This window comes from Tachysurus fulvidraco, chromosome 6 (assembly GCF_022655615.1).
Source record: "Tachysurus fulvidraco isolate hzauxx_2018 chromosome 6, HZAU_PFXX_2.0, whole genome shotgun sequence".
NCBI classification, from domain to species: Eukaryota; Metazoa; Chordata; class Actinopteri; order Siluriformes; family Bagridae; genus Tachysurus; species Tachysurus fulvidraco.
The window spans coordinates 6,523,893-6,541,409 of record NC_062523.1 but is presented as its reverse complement, the minus strand read 5'-3'; the positions used below and the strand labels follow the sequence as shown (position 1 = coordinate 6,541,409).

The following is a 17,517-nucleotide window of genomic DNA, read 5'->3' as shown; positions in this document are numbered from 1 at the left end:
TAGATAGATAGATAGATAGATAGATAGATAGATAGATAGATAGATGAACAGATAGACAAACAGAGAGACAGAGAGACAGACAGACAGACAGACAGACAGACTAGATAGATAGATAGATAGATAGATAGATAGATAGATAGATAGATAGATAGATAGATAGATAGATAGATAGATAGATGGCTGGATGGATACACGAATAGACAGACGGACAGATAGAAAGACAGCCAGCCAGAATGATAGACAGATAGATGGATGGATGGATGAACAGATAGACAAACAGAGAGACAGATAGATAGATAGATAGATAGATAGATAGATAGATAGATAGATAGATAGATAGATAGATAGATAGACAAACAGAGAGACAGATAGACAGACAGACAGACAGACAGACAGACTAGATAGATAGATAGATAGATAGATAGATAGATAGATAGATAGATAGATAGATAGATAGACAGACAGAGAGACAGAGAGACAGACAGACAGACAGACAGACTAGATAGATAGATAGATAGATAGATAGATAGATAGATAGATAGATAGATAGATAGATAGATAGATAGATAGACGGCTGGATGGATACACAAATAGACAGACGGACAGATAGAAAGACAGACAGCCAGATAGATAGACAGATAGATGGATGGATGGATGAACAGATAGACAAACAGAGAGACAGATAGATAGATAGATAGATAGATAGATAGATAGATAGATAGATAGATAGATAGATAGATAGATAGATAGATAGATAGATACACGCGCAGATGGACGGACGAATGAATTGGTGATGGATAGATGGACAGACAGACTGAAAGATGGATGGATGGAAATATAGACGTAGATAGATGTAAATATGGATACACGTAGGGACAGACAAATGGATGATCGGATACATAGACAGACAGGAAGACATTTCAGTACCTTAACAATGTCCATTCTTGCAGAATGTTATTATTTGTTACTCCTAAGGGTTATAGAGTTGTTGTGTAGAAGGTCTAAAAGTTATACTTTATGATACCAAATAACAAGCAACACATCTTAAAGTTTCAGGAACAATCACTTTGCCCTTCTTTGACTTTCTTTGCTTAATAAAGCAATTTAAATGCAAACGAATTCTAAAGCATTTACTATCAGCTTTAATTTTAAAGGACTTCGACAGTCGTCTGCAGCCACCAGATGATCTATCTATGGGAGATGTTTGAGTCAGGTGAGAAACAGCTCTTGAGAACCAGCATCATCTAAACACCAAGTGAGGAACATGAAGCTTGTGCTAGCTAAACTCTATTAACACACTATATGTTGATTTTTCCTTTAATTTATGTGGAGGTTTAATCTCTTTATTAAATTATGACTCCATTTATGTGGAATGGTCTTGTTGTCATTATTACAATCACTGGGCCTTTTTTTTTTACTTTTACTCATCTAATTATTTGGATCACTACTTTTTACTTGCATCATTCTTCTTTTCATAATATATAATTACATGTACACATTTTTCGAGGAACTATTCAACTGTTCAATACAAGGTCAACACCGTTATATACTCTAACCATCTTTCTCTCTCTCTCTCTCTCTCTCTCTCTCTCTCTCTCTCTCTCTCTCTCTCACACACACACACACACACACACACACACACACACACACACACACACACACACACACGCTCGCACAAACAGCAGGCAGTCTTTCCTACAGAGCAGTCTGGGCTCTAATGGATATGGCTCTGTGATTGTCGAAGTCATTGGAGCAGTAATTCGGCTCGGTGATGGTTTGGCTCCGGTGGGGTGGGGGGCAGCGACTGTAGCACAATCTCCCACCATTAAAAGACACTTTAGCATAATCGAAATTAAAGATCTCATTCTGCAAGGCATTGCTTTGCGCAATTGCGATGGAATTAGCCTGGAACGTTATTGAGAGAAATGTGCAGGAGGAAGTCTGAGATGGCAGGAGCTCATACTTCAGTTTAACGCTGATCTTTTATGTCTTGGAAAGCCATGATTCCATGCTACATATTCTCATTCTGAAGATTGACATTCACACGTAAGTACTTTAAAGACTATTACCGTAACATGTGTGACGTGTGAAGCCTCTGCGTGTAGCTCATTATTCATGAAGTCAGTGTAAATGAGCTACAGTTCTGTTTCACCACGTTCAAACAACCGCTTCAGGGGTCATTTGTCCTTAATTTTGATTTGCAGCTGCTCCCCCTGTAGGCCAATTTGGAAAACTGCACTGTGTTGTACAACCTTGGAGCTCCTGGACACTTTAGTGTTGCTATAAAATTCAGTATATTTACATATAAATATATTTATTTTTATTTTTATGTCGCACGAAATACTGCGTAAATATACAAATACGATTTTTTATTTGTAATAAATAAAATAAATAAATAAATTTCACACGACAGTAGTAGTAGCAGTTATCTTATGTTTTGGGAAGTGTATTGACTCAATCTACTTTGTTTATATGGTATATTTGCATTTAAAACTATTCTGAGGCCCCGTTCCAGTACTTTACGTATTTACGAAGCCAGCCAGACCGGTTCATTATTATAATGCCCTAGAAATGAAAGTAGAAATGATATTTATGTTTTTCACACTGACAAAATAATAGTGATAACGATTAATGATAAAAAGATACAGTCATAATGTTAACTGATAACTGAGATTTTCATAAATTCTCCAGCATCGCTTTGTACTTGATGGTTTATTTATTTATCAAATAATGAGATACATTCATTAAAAATGATGATATAGTGCTTCTGTTAAAAGCTAAAAATAAAAAAAAAGGCACATCTCGTAGTTTAGGGCTTCCAGAGGTTTCTGATTGACTGTTCAGGCATGCATTCATTTTTAATCTCCCATCTATAACCATAATGTCAGGTGTATAACAGTAGCTGAGTGATATGGGTTGGAACCAGACAGTGAGCTTTGTATCTATTCTAAAGCAAGTGTGTCTAAAGCCTTTGTAATAAACTAGGTAAGATAACACTTCCTGAAGCATTGAGAGGGAATCAGTTTTGCTATTGAATTACTTTCTGATATCGGGTTGTTTTCTGGATGTTATATTTTCTGAATACAGGTATTTAATGCCTTCATTGATAAAGACTTTAAAGGACATTTTTACGTCGCTCTGGATAAGATTTGGCTTCTGTCAGATGCTTTAAATGTAAATGTAAATCCATCCATCCATCCATCCATCCATCCATCCATCCATCCATCCATCCATCCATCCATCCATCCATCCATCCATCCATCCATCCATCCATCCATCCATCTTCTACCGCTTATCCGGTGCCGGGTCGTGGGGGCAGCAGACTAAGCAGGGACACCCAGACTTCCCTCTCCCCAGACACTTCCTCCAGCTCTTCCGGGGGAATACCGAGGCGTTCCCAGGCCAGCCGAGAGAGAGTCCCTCCAGCGTGTCCTAGGTGTTCCCCAGGGCCTCCTCCCGATTGGACATGCCCGGAGCACCTCCCCAGGGGGCACCTCTTCCAGGAGGCATCCAGAACAGATGCCCGAGCCACCTCAGATGACTCCTCTCGATGTGGAGGAGCAGCGGCTCTACTCAGCTCCTCCCGAGTGACCGAGCTCCTCACCCTATCTCTAAGGGAGCACCCAGCCACCCTACGGAGGAAACTCATTTCGGCCGCCTTTACCCGGGATCTTGTCCTTTCGGTCATGACCCAAAGCTCATGACCATAGGTGAGGGTAGGAACGTAGATTGACTGGTAAATAGAGAGCTTCGCCTTGCGGCTCAGCTCTTTCTTCACCACAACAGACCGGTATATCGACCGCATCACTGCAGAAGATACACCGATCCACCTGTCGATCTCCCGCTCCATAAATGTAACTGTAAATGTAAATATTTTATTTATCTCTCTCTATATATATAGGATTGCAGGGATTGAAAAAGGAAGTAGAATGTGATGTGTTTAAACAAGTGTAATCTTGTTAGCAAGAAGCATTTGAGGTTGTGTCCCATAAGAGAGATAGATAGTAGATAGAATGATTGCATCACTATTATTGTCAATCATTGTGTGTGTGTGTATGTGTGTGTGATTGTGTATTTGTACATGTTGCTACTGCCAGGTAGATCTACACCATAGCGGGATTACTGTCCACATTCATGCCCAAACCCCATCCATTTGTAAGTGGCAGATCTGCAGTGTGATGCGCTTCATGACCCGTAGGCACAGCTGCTGTTTAGTCCATGGCAGAGGTGCCCCAGAAAAATGCACAATACTGTTAAGTGGGCCACGAGTAGAGACAGCAGAGAGCATGAGATACCATCTGCAGTGGTGCTTTCCCTGTGCTCCAAGCATTCATTGGGGTTTTCCTGGGCATTTCTGCCACACATGGATTCCCCTGTGTTGTTATTATTACAGTCGTTGATTCTATACAGAAACAGTTAAACAGCACTTGGTCACCTGATGGTGGGTTAGACTTGACCACCTTCCTGGGTTTAGTTGCTTCGAATATTGCTAGAATATTCATTCAGAGAGTCTGGTACGGAGATGCCTTCGTATGAGCAAGATGATATATCTAGCTGTAAAACAGTGACACGTTGAATGCCTTTGCATATCCCTCGTGGGTCGTTGTTATTGTCGTCTTATTTTTCTTGAGGCATATAAGCTTTTGGCTTATTTGATGCTGAGGGTGCGATAACGTCTGGCTGCTCGGTGCTGCTCTGTCAACTGATCTGGAGGCTTTATCACAGCTTTGAACAGAGATTAGAATTTAGTATTTATCCAGTAGGGTTTCCTACTGGGATGCACAACGATTGCTCAACATCATGAACACACTTGCTGATGAATCTGGTGACAGATGCTGCCTATTCCTCTATGTCAGTGTGGCCACTCTGCTGTAGCAGCCTCTGTGAACATGTACCAGTCAGTACAGTCAAAAGAGAGAGTCTTGAAGAGCTTAACTCCGCCCATCTGACCAAATATCGTAGTACTTGGTGGTTGGTTTCTCGCCAAGTTTATTGTATGGTGTGTTCTCTCAGGTACAGTAAGGCTGCCGTTCCAGATCCTGCTGATCACTAAACGCCGTGCTTAGGCTAGCTCCATTATCAGTGCTGATGCCGGTTTATCCTGTTGCAAACCAATTCTCGCCAACGTTGTAAACGGTTCCCATGTTGTGTCTAGCCATTGTGATAGTTTGTTTAACAGCAAAGAGAGCAGCATGCAAAACAAAGGTACAGTAATGCACAGTTTTGCACACTTTTAATATCCCGAACTTTTAATGGTGTGTGCCGCCATGTTGGAACTGGATCTGTGAGGAAAAGCAGAGAACTTGGAGCCAAATGGGCTACAACAGCAGAAAACTACATCTGGTTCCACTCCCGCCAACTAACAATAGTCATCTGAGGCTAATATTTCACATCATACATACAACAATCACTAGGGTTTCTCTACACTCCTGGACGATTGGCGTGATCCATTGACCTGGTTTTGTGTTCCAGCGATGTTTATGCAGGGAATATGTTTGCGGGGGTAGTGTCTAAGCTGACCTCGTTTTCGTGTGGCTCGAACACAAGGCTGTTCGTTTTGTACCACATCTCTTTCTCTTGATTAAAAATGCAAACAGCATGCGGATATAAATTCTGCTTTACAGCCAGGACCATATGCTCAGTTCTAGTTGTGTGCCAAAGCTTGGATGAGGCTACTAAAGGCCATTATCACTGCTCCACCTTATTTATTCTTTTATTTCCTTATTTATTTACTTTTAACTCTTCTTCTTCCCTCCGTAGTCACTGAGAGAAAAGGCCATGCTCTGTCCATCCTGAAGGAGTGCAGCTTGGACCAGTATGATGGGTATGTGGCTTCTCTTCTCTTCTCTTCTCTTCTCTTCTCTTCTCTTCTCTTCTCTTCTCTTCTCTTCTCAACCAGTCTTGTCTTGTCTCGTCTTGTCTCGTCTCTTCTTTTCTTTTCTTTTCCCTTCCCTTCCCTTCCCTTCCCTTCCCTTCCCTTCCCTTCCCTTCCCTTCCCTTCCCTTCCCTTCCCTTCTCTTCTCTCCACTATGTAGCTTTAGTGTGCTCTCATTTCTGACCCTTTTACTCCCTTTTAAAATCTCCTTTTAATCTCTCTCTCTCTCTCTCTCTCTCTCTCTCTCTCTCTCTCTCTCTCTCTCTCTCTCTCTCTCTCTCTCTCTCTCTCTCTCTCTCTCTCTCTCTCTCTCTCTCTCTCTCTCTCTCTCTCTCTCTCTCTCTCTCTCACTGGCAATATCAGTACTGTGTGAAACCGATGATGAAAATAATATTGCACTAGCCTCCCCTCTGGAGATGGCATTTAGCATTTAGCCCTAATAAATAAAGTGGGGTTTAAAAAGAGAGACGGTCATCCAGAGCAGTAATACTCTGATCAGTGCCATAGCCCCCCCCCCCCCCCCCCTCTCTCTCTCTCAATTAGGTTGGGCCACTGTGGGGCCACTCAGGCAGGTGGATCTTTAATTACTTGCCTGCACTAGAAGGAATGATGGAGCACAATATGTCTGGAAAATGCAGTCTTACAAACTCACATCATACTCTTAGTTCCTCTGAACTAGTGCACTGGAATGCACTTTCCTAACAGGACTAATAAAGTACCTGTCTGTCTGTCTGTCTGTCTGTCTGTCTGTCTGTCTGTCTGTGTCCATACCCTTATCTACGATCATCCATTAGAGTCCCATCGCCTGGCCTCGGGGTTGCGTATGTGGTTAAGGGTGGGGGGAGTGTTAAGTCTGGCGCCATGCTTTTTGATTAAAATCGCAGCATGTGGTACGACTGTGAGACAAAAGGGACAAGGACAAGCTGAGTGTACTTTAATGGATGTACAGAAATAACTTAAATAGAGGAATAGTTGGCCAATTCATGAGAGAGAGCATTGGGAAATCAACATTTCTGTAGATCAGTTTGTATTTGAATAACTCAGTGAATGCTGACATCATAGTGATATTCCACACAGATCCAATACCCCAATTTACATCCTGAAGTTCACCAACCTTCTCCACCAACCAACACCATTTGCCAGCGCTGTTCATCAAACACCAATATTCTTTAACATTCAACATCAGACATTAATATGCAATCTTCAACCCAATTTGTTAACCCAAAATTAACAATAACCAAAATACTCCATCAAATACCAGCACTGTTTATCAAACACAAGCATTCTTTTTTTAAACACCATCACTAACATTCTCTATCAAATGCCAACACCACCATTTTCAAATAAACGTCAACAATCTTCATTAAACACCAAAATCCTCCATCACACCAAAGGTAACATTCTTTAGCAAACACCACCATTCTCCATTAAACACCAACATTCTCCAACATGCCAAAATTCATCAACACCAACATTCTCCAACAAACCGCAGCAGTCTCCATCACATCAATACCAACTAACTACATCACATCAACACCAACATTCTCCATCACACCAACACCAACATTTTCCATCAAACCAACACCAACATTTTCTATGACACCAAAATTCAACACCAACATTCTCCAACAAACCCCAGCAGTCTCCATCACATCAACATTCTCCATCACACCAACACCAACATTCTCCATCACACCAACACCAACATTCTCCATCACACCAACACCAACATTTTCCTTCAAACCAACACCAACATTTTCCATCACATCAAAATTAAACACCAACATTCTCCAACAAACCCCAGCAGTCTCCATCACACCAACACCAACATTCTCCATCACACCAACACCAACATTCTCCATCACACCAACACCAACATTCTCCATCACACCGACACCAACATTTTCCATCAAACCAACACCAACATTTTCTATGACACCAAAATTCAACACCAACATTCTCCAACAAACCCCAGCAGTCTCCATCACATCAACATCAACATTCTCCATCACACCAACACCAACATTCTCCATCACACCAACACCAACATTTTCCTTCAAACCAACACCAACATTTTCCATCACATCAAAATTAAACACCAACATTCTCCAACAAACCCCAGCAGTCTCCATCACATCAACATCAACATTCTCCATCACACCAACACCAACATTTTTCATCACACCAGAATTTAACACCAACATTCTCCAACAATCCCCAGCAGTCTCCATCACACCAACATGCTCCATCAAATACCAACAAGATTACATTTGTTGGTATAAATCATAAACCCCCCAATAACCAGTATGTAAATATGGTGATTTGGCTTTAAAAGTGAATTAGCTTTGAGTAGAAACTTCATTCATACACAAGTACTGGTTATATTCAGTTTGTTGGCACATTTGCTGGTGTTTGCTGAATTGAGTTTATTCATGCATGTTTATGGGTTTATTAGAGTGTGATGGTGAACAAGTGTGAGTGTGTGTGTTCTGGGCTTTAGTTCTCTCCTACAGCTAAGGCCTTGGCTCCCACCTGAGCTAAGAGACAGATGGATCAGGTGAGGGAGGGGGCCTACTTGTACTCTGCTACTCCCTAACTCTGTGAGCTCTTCCTCACAATCTTCTTCCTCATCGCTTCCACTACCTGGTCCTTGCCAAAACCTTCTCATAGAGGCACTGCGTAGGTTTTACTTGCTTGAGTTTTTCATCTATTTATTTCATGAATTTCATGCACAGTACAATAGGAATTATACAAATGTATTTTTTGTCATAGACCACCAACCACCAAAATGTAACTATAGTAGAACAATGACACCTTAACACCAACTGAAAACAACTTTCTCTATAACACGCTAACACACACCATCGTTTTCCATCAAACACACACCAATAAGAAACACGATTATTTACTATTGGCCATTTACATCTAATGGCATATAATTCTTGTTTATCAAACACAGACACCAACAATCACAAGCACACATGCATTCAGACAGCAACATAGTTAGACACTGAAACACCATAAAACAGCTACAAACACCAAGAAACACCAAAGAACCCAGACACTACAAACAAAAACTACAAACAATAAAACATCATTAGACACTGAAAAAATACAGACACCAACAAACACCAAGAAAAGCCAAAATTAGACAACAATAAACAGTCAGACAATGAAAACCTACAGATACGACAAACACCAAGAAGTACAGACACTGAACAATTATAGACACAAACATCAAGAAACACAAACAGACACTGAAAAATTATAGACACAAACAAACACAAAGAAGTACAGACCAACACTGAAAAATTATAGACACAAACAAACACAAAGAAGTACAGACCGACACTGAAAAATTATAGACACAAACAAACACCAAGAAGTACAGACCGACACTGAAAAATTATAGACACAAACAAACACCAAGAAGTACAGACCGACACTGAAAAAATATAGACACAAACAAACACAAAGAAGTACAGACCGACACTGAAAAATTATAGACCCTAACACCAAGAAGTACAGACCGACACTGAAAAATTATAGACCCTAACACCAAGAAGTACAGACCGACACTGAAAAATTATAGACCCTATCACCAAGAAGTACAGACCGACACTGAAAAATTATAGACCCTAACACCAAGAAGTACAGACCGACACTGAAAAATGATAGACGCTAACACCAAGAAGTACAGACCGACACTGAAAAATTATAGACCCTAACACCAAGAAGTACAGACCGACACTGAAAAATTATAGACCCTAACACCAAGAAGTACAGACCGACACTGAAAAATTATAGACCCTAACACCAAGAAGTACAGACCGACACTGAAAAACTAAACAACATATCCATTTAGAGTTAAACGGCAAACACTGGATTTCTCAAGCAAACATTCCCAAATTGTCCAACACCATCAAACACCAACAATCTCTGAATCTGGCTTGCTAAACAGAACTACAGTATGGTATCGCCTTTGCTCAGATGGACATTTGCTATTTTACCTCCAAAACCTTCTAAAAGACTGCTGTAGCTTTTTCCATCCAGCTAATCAAATGGTTTTTAATGCATTGTTAATTGCACTACGTATATCTGATAACTGATCAGCTTTAAATTTCTTGGTCATGCCAACGAAAACCTTTTTAACCAGGATGCTGTCAAGTGGAAACATACCATCTGTGACTGATGTTCTAGATCCCTGAGGCCTGAGGTACAGGTTGCAGTGATTTTCTTAGAACGTACAACTGGATTTGGCAGGCAGTACTCGATTTTGAGCCTTGTATAATTTTGTCGGAGAAAGTGCCGGATGATTTCACTCTACACTGCAGCGTGTGAATACATTTCAGTCTCCGGAAACATCACAGCGGGTTTGCAGTTATGCGAGGTGTCTGATTAAAGAGGGAAAAAATGGACCTGCTATCGACATGTCGCTAAAGCTAAGGGAAAAAAAAAAAGATCTCATTGTCTTTTTGCAGTGTTTTCTTGGAGAGGAAATGTTCCATTGTGTTCGGCAGATAGGCGCGCTCTCGCACCCCTCGCCACACACACCCACCCACACGCACACATTAGCTCTCTATCTCGACTTGCCTAATTAACCTCAGAAGAATTAAGTTTGAAAAGGTAATATCACACATTTTTCATTAATAGATCATAACTCATTAATTACTGCAGTAATCTAACTGTGCAGTAATGGGACTGGTGCTATTTTGGGTGCACTTCTTGCAAGGTCGCGAGTGCAAGACACGTGCGACACGGTGCCGTCTCTCTGCACGTACCCGTCTCGTGTGCGTGTGCGTGTGTGTGTTTGCATGCCACAATAGGCAGGTTAAAAAGGTGTCACTGCTGACACAGTGGCAGTCATTGTGTTCACACATTAAAGGTAATTATCATCTTCTTAAAACCCGAAAAAGCTGAATTCATACCCAGTGTTTATTAGACTCTATCTTCGAGATCTCTAGCCACATTCACGTTAGGAGCAGACCGTTCTCAGGGCTCACAAAGAGATCGTTCAGATCATACATATATATATATATATTACAGAAATGATAAATGATCATCAGGAGGATAGACAGGCATTTCTTTATGATGAAGAGCAGATGCATTTAATACATTGTTCAATTGTATGACTATTCATCTAAAATTTGTGGTGCATTTACAAAAAAAAATAAAATAAAAATTACCTGCTGTTAATAAGCAGGATGAACAACTACACCATGACTGAATAATGACAACACTTAGCTTTTAACACTTAACCATTAATGATCATTCGGTGTCACCTGTTCTTTATTTAAAACACCAACTATCATGTCAGTTCCCTAATCAGACCAGAGGGGATAAATTAAATACATCTGTGAAAGTCTTAGCATAAACTCCTGATGCCTGTCCTTTAGCTCTATAGTTAATGGTGCTTGCAAAGCAACATTCTTGTTATTGTGCCGGACAAAACTTCGGCGCGTAACTTGTCCCGCAGCTTTTGTCCTAGACCCATGAATGAGGTGTCAAATTGACAGGCTCATTGAGGAGAGGTGTGCTATGACTTTTATAAGCGATCGGAATTCCGGAATTCCCAGTACGGAAGCTCAAATTGGCTTTTTTCCCCCATAGACTTCCATTATAAATTTTGGTGGTTTATAACTTGGCAAGTTTTCGAGCGATTTACACCAAACCCGACCAGCTCCTTTAGGACCTTACTCCAGACAAACTTTTATTTCAGTAGCAACTTTTGTCCAAAAGTATTGCCACCCCACCGTGACGTCACGTGTAGCCCCGCCCCCAAAATAAGCGAAATCAAAAAGTTAGCACAACATGGACATGTCATATATCAAAACACTCACCCCGATGAGGGGAACTTGCCACGTGCAAGCACCATTCACATTTTCTTCAGGACATGTACATTCTAGTTAGTTTTATTATCTGATCATTTCATATCCAGCATTTAACACTAAGATTTGTACTGAATTTTTGAATTAAAATTTTAGATTTTCAAGAATTTATTGTATGCCTTATTGTCATATAGTTTGTGGATTCTGCTGGAATTTGTGTTTCCCAGCCCAGCAGTGGTAGCTTGGTGGACATGGGGTTTAAACTAACAACCTTCCAATTGTTAGTCCAAAGCCTTAACCACTAAGATACCACATCCCATTTAATTCAATTCAATTCAATTCAATTTTATTTGTATAAGACCTTTTATCGTTGCCATTGTATCAAAGCAGCTTTACAGAACATAAACATAGAACAAACGTTTATTATAAAAATAATATAAAGATGAATAGAATACAGCATTCACGATTAATATTAGATATATTTAAATGTGTTTGTATTTATCCCCAATGAGCAAGTCTGAGGTGACTCAGGCAGCAGTGGCGAGGAAAAACTCCCTTAAATTGGTAAAGGAAGAAACCTTGAGAGGAACCAGACTCAAATGGAACCTCATCCTCATAGCCTCATGCATATTCAGAGAAATAAAGTTGCTAAACAAAAGTATTTTTAAGTTCTCTATAAGATGTGTTCACATCTGCACCAGGTGAGGACTCTTGCTCTAGGTCTAGTCTTAGTGGTGCTAAGTCTTAAACACGACAGGATTAACAGGCTAAGATAAGGCACATCACCTGACGCTGTTTTTTGGCAGGTGGTAAGTGTTTCAGGAGGTATTATAGCACTCCCTTCCCCCATTAAACATATACACACACACACACACACACACACATGCACACGATCCTTCCATCAAAAGATCCCCTGGTCAGTGTTTATTACCATGTTTACATTGGGTCATCCATTTTCTAAAGTGCTTGAAGTGTTCTCACTGAGCTACGAAGCCCTGCAGCGTGCTCTCATTTGCATGGGCCATCATTTACATTTATCCTTTGAAATGGAATTTGTAACCCTTTTATTCAAGGGTCATATTTTTTGGCAGAATCCCATCCAAGCACAGATCTGCACTGGGCAGAACATTTAAGGAAAATAAGTGATAGTTCTTGATATAGTTGATCATCTAAGACATGTTTGATGTGCGCAGATTTGCATTAGAGCTGCAGGGCTAATGCAAGTAAGGGAAACATATGGCTCACTGTTTAGCATCGTATAAGCTACATGTCTACATCGTTACCCAGTTATCTCAAACAGATTTGCATATCGGTTTATGACACTGTTGTTTAGAGACAAAAGAATCACACAGAGCTATATAGTCGAAGGTCATATCGAGGCCATATCGCTCTCTTCCTCGGCATAATCACCACTCATCATTATTTTTCTGGACCGATATCAGACTCCGTCTCTATATAACCTGGTACTGTACCTTCGTCACTTTCCGTAATATGTTAATAATATATTCTGTTGAATCACAATGTTATTTTATGACAGCACATCCTTTTTTTGTGCTACGTGTGTGGGGCAGTCGTGGCCTAATGGTTAGAGAGTCTGACTCATAACCTGAAGGTTGTGGGTTCGGGTCTCGAGCCGGCCACGACTGAGGTCGAGCAAGGCATCGAACCCCTTAACTGCTCCACGGGCGCCACACCATAAATGGCTGCCCACTGCTCCGGGTGTGTGTTCACTGCTGTGTGTGTGCACTTTGGATGGGTTAAACGCAGAGAACAAATTCTGAGTATGGGTCACCGTACTTAGCCGTATGTCACGTCACTAAAGAATTTCATATAGATGCCTCTTTCATATAGAATTTTACAGATGCCTAATCACTCGTGCACATGACAGTAAATTTGAAACTTGAATCATTTAGATGACATGCTAATTTATTCTGTATGTAATCTCTCAAGGTGACTGTAATGATTTTCACCTGCATTGTAAATACTAAACTTATGTCTATATGGTTAGCCTTTTACCCCCCCCCCCCCCAACATTTATTTATTTTTATTAATATTATTAATATTTTTTTAAGTGTCATTTAAAAAAAAGGAGGACGTAGAAAAAAACAAATGTCTCATTCTAAAAGCTCATTACTTATTTTATATTTATATATTTTAAATGAGGATGAGGTTCACTTCTGAGTCTGGTTCCTGTCAAGGTTTCTTCCTCATGTCTTCTCGGGGAGTTTTTCCTTGACACCGTCGCCTCGATCGTTAGGGATAGATGCTAGAGATAAATAATAACTTAATTTTTTAAACTTTTTTATTATTCTGTTTCTATACTTCTGTAAAGCTGCTTTGAGATGATGTGAATTGTTAAACGTGCTATACAAATAAATTGAAATAAATAGAAAAATATCAGAATTACACTGATTGAAAATGTCTCATAAGTGGATTTCTGGACTTATGGATGTCTCATAAGTGGAAGTCGAAGAAATGAAGTGCAACTGTACTGATAAAAAGGGTGAAAAAAAAATCACTGCTTAAAGTGAAGATATATCGCCTTGCTTGTATTTCCTCACACAGCTTAATGAATAAACGTCATCAATTAACCATCATAATGGGGCAGTGGTGGCTCATCTGGGTAAGGCTCCGGGTTGTTGATCGGAGGATCGAGGTTCAAGGCCCAGCACAGCCAAACTGCCACTGCTGGGCCCTTGAGCAATGCCCACAGAATTCCACTGTGCTGTAATGTATATGTGGTGATAATAAAGGCTTCTATGCCCCCGTTCTTCTTCTTCTTCTTCTTCTTCTATAATGAATGCAAGTGTATTTGAAAGCTGAGTTACTTTAAATCTTGAAGGATAACATTAAAATCCAACACAAACACGGGCTGCTGTTGTTCATAAGGCTTTACTGCAATAATCTGCTTTTCCGGCCTCTCTTCATTTATTAGTAATGTGCGTAAAAGCAGATTAGCGAGCTTAACCCTGCTCCGTGAGTTATTCCGCTGCAGAGACGGGATTTATTCGGGGCTGGAAAATGATGTCTCCCGATTAAAAGGCCCGGCACCGTGCACGTGTTAACACCTAACGGGAATGCTCACGTGTGTTAATGAACCGGAGTCACTCGTTATACACGTGTTCCACTTCCTCTCGAGTGAAAACGCACACTGAAGGGATTCTTTTTTTTTACTTCTCCTCTTTTTCTTTTCCATCTCTCTGTCTTCCTCATACCATTTAGTTTATCCTCCTCTTCCTGTCTCACCTTCTCGCGTTCTTTTCACTAGTTTACTCATTTTTTTTCTCTATCGCTTCATCCCTCCCTTTTGTTTCTCTCATTCTCTTTTTGTCTTTCTTGCTCTTCTCTCTATTCTTTCCTCCTCCTCATCCCTTGCCTGATCTCACCCTCTTTCTGTCGTCCTTCTTCTCCATCGCTTCTGCCGTCTTTTCGTCCACATCTCCGTCCCTTTTACATTACATTCTGTTTCTCTCTCCAACTTGTTTTCTAGGGAGAGCCCTGGGAGCGCGAGCGCGAGCGCGCGACCGGGCGGGGAGCACGGGGGCGCGGGCAGAGCGGAAAAAGCGGGAACAGCGCAGCGCGAGCCGCGCGGGCGCGGGCCCGAGCCAGGGCACGCGCAACAAGCGCACGGCGAGAGGGCAAAGCCCACGCACAGCAAGCGCAGGAGGACGGAGAGAGCGAAAGAGCGGGCGACAACCGAGCGCCAGGGGGAACAAGGGAGAAGGAAGGGAGGGAGAAAGAGGGAAGAGAGAACAGAGAGGGGGAAGGAGAGAGAGAGAGAGAGAGGAGAGAGAGAAGAGAGAGGAGAGAGAGATAGAGAAAGAGAAAGAGAAGAGAGAGAGATAGAGAGAGAGAGAGAGAGGCGGAGAGAGAGAGGGGAGAGAGGAGGAAAAGAGAGTCGAGAGTAGAGAGAGAAGAGAGAGAGAGATATGAGAGAGAGAGAGGAGGAGGAGAGGTGGAGAGCGTCGAGAGAGATGAGGGAAAAGAGAGAGAGAGAGGAGAGAGAGAGAGAGAGGAGGAGAGAGAAGAGAGAGAGAGAGAGAGAGAGAGGGGAAGAGAAGAGAGAGGGAAAAGGAGAGAGGGAAAGAGAGAGAGAGAGAGAGAGAAGAGAGAGAGAGAGAGCGAAGAAGAGAGAGCGAAGAGGGGAAGAGGGGGAGAGAGGAGAAAGAGAGGGAAAAGAGAGAGGGAAAAGAGAGAGAGAGAGATAGAGAGGAGAGAGTAGAGAGAGGAGAGAGAGAGAGAGAGCTACTCTCTCCCACTTCTCCTTCCTTGCTCCCACTCTTCACCTCCCTTGTGTGTGTGTGTGTGTTTCAGGGTGGTTTGTGTAGGAGGAGATGGCTCTGTAGCTGAAGTTGTTCAGGGATTGTTGCTTCGAGCGCAGATGGATGCCGAGAGGGACAGACAATCCGCCTTCATGCCCATCCCAGCATCGCTTCCTCTAGGTGTGATACCAGCAGGTGAGGGTCACCCGCAAATCTCTCTCAATCTCTCTCTCTCTCTCTCTCTCTCTCTCTCTCTCTCTCTCTCACACACACACACACACACACACACACACACACACACACACACACACACACACACACACACACACGCATTCACCATACAGTAAAAAGTGTGCATGTATAATATTAGTATCTCATATAAAACTTACAAACTTACACACTATAGTTTCATTAATTATGAACGCTCACTCACTTAACAGCTTCATATTAGTGAGAAATTACCCAGAATTCCTCTGCACCTTCCCTGTCACAGTGATTTAGGCTGATCATGTTGTGAAGCTCCTCTGGCAAAAACAAACAGCTTTGCTCATAACTGTTTGTGTGTGTGTGTGTGTGTGTGTGTGTGTGTGTGTGTGTGTGTGTGTGTGTGTGTGTGTGTGTGTGTGTGTGTGTGTATTGTTATCAGACTGATTTAATCACAGCCAGGACAATCACATGCCGAGTTAATTGAAACAGAGCCTTCTTCATCACACACACACACACACACACACACACACACACACACACACACACACACACACACACACACACACACACACACACACACAGCAATCCATAATGCACTTTTACATACACAGTGGTGCTGTGGTTCAAACTTAAAACCTTCCTCCTTCAAATATGAATTAAATTGGCTCGTGTTGTGATTGACAGGTGAGAGATTAGGCCCCGCCCACATGAGCATGGGCAGTTTTGCCTTCTTGTTTTTTTGGATTTCAGGATTTTATCTTCCAGACTCCAGATTATAGAATAAACACCTTTTGGTTTTACTTTTCTTTTACTTGACACGCCCGTTAATTCGGTTACTTGTTTGTAACCTTCACTCTCCTGAATACTTTCCTGTACTGAGACAATTTACTGTACAAAGCACGGTATCTGTTACTAAAGCACTGACATTGGAAACTCCTTCCATAAATATCGCCTAAAAAAAACAACAACACTGCATCATCGATTGTACGGTTTTGTCGCATCAAACAGAAAAGGATTTTCTTTCGGAAAAACAAAATACCTCGTGTATCAACCATTACTATAGAAACATTTCAACATTCACATATTATAACGAGCACATTAACATAAGCCTATTGATTATATTACAACCAAAGCTCATGTCCAAGCCACCAAACATGTACAGTATGCGTGAAAAGGTTATGGTGCATTATATCCATCCAGTAGCAGTAAATTTAATCAAGGTGGCAAAAACAATTCATGACTCAACTCATGCTAGCATATATCTCAGTATAACATCTGATTAATAATCCAGTTTTTTTTCTTTTTTGCTTTAAAGATTTTTTCACCATTCAGCCATATTAATCCA

At 41.3% G+C, this 17,517-nt stretch overlaps 1 protein-coding gene across 4 annotated transcripts in view; it reads left to right on the top strand.

Annotated features, from left to right (window-relative positions):
• The window catches only part of cerkl (ceramide kinase-like), an 85,292-nt gene that overhangs the window by 47,455 nt on the left and 20,320 nt on the right, over window positions 1–17,517 (top strand). For all 4 annotated transcript variants that reach the window (XM_047814772.1, XM_047814773.1, XM_047814770.1 and 1 more), the window contains exons 4-5: window positions 5,761–5,824; window positions 16,018–16,160. In XM_047814772.1, the coding sequence (XP_047670728.1) occupies window positions 5,761–5,824; window positions 16,018–16,160 (207 nt within the window). The remainder of the gene's footprint in view (window positions 1–5,760; window positions 5,825–16,017; window positions 16,161–17,517) is intronic.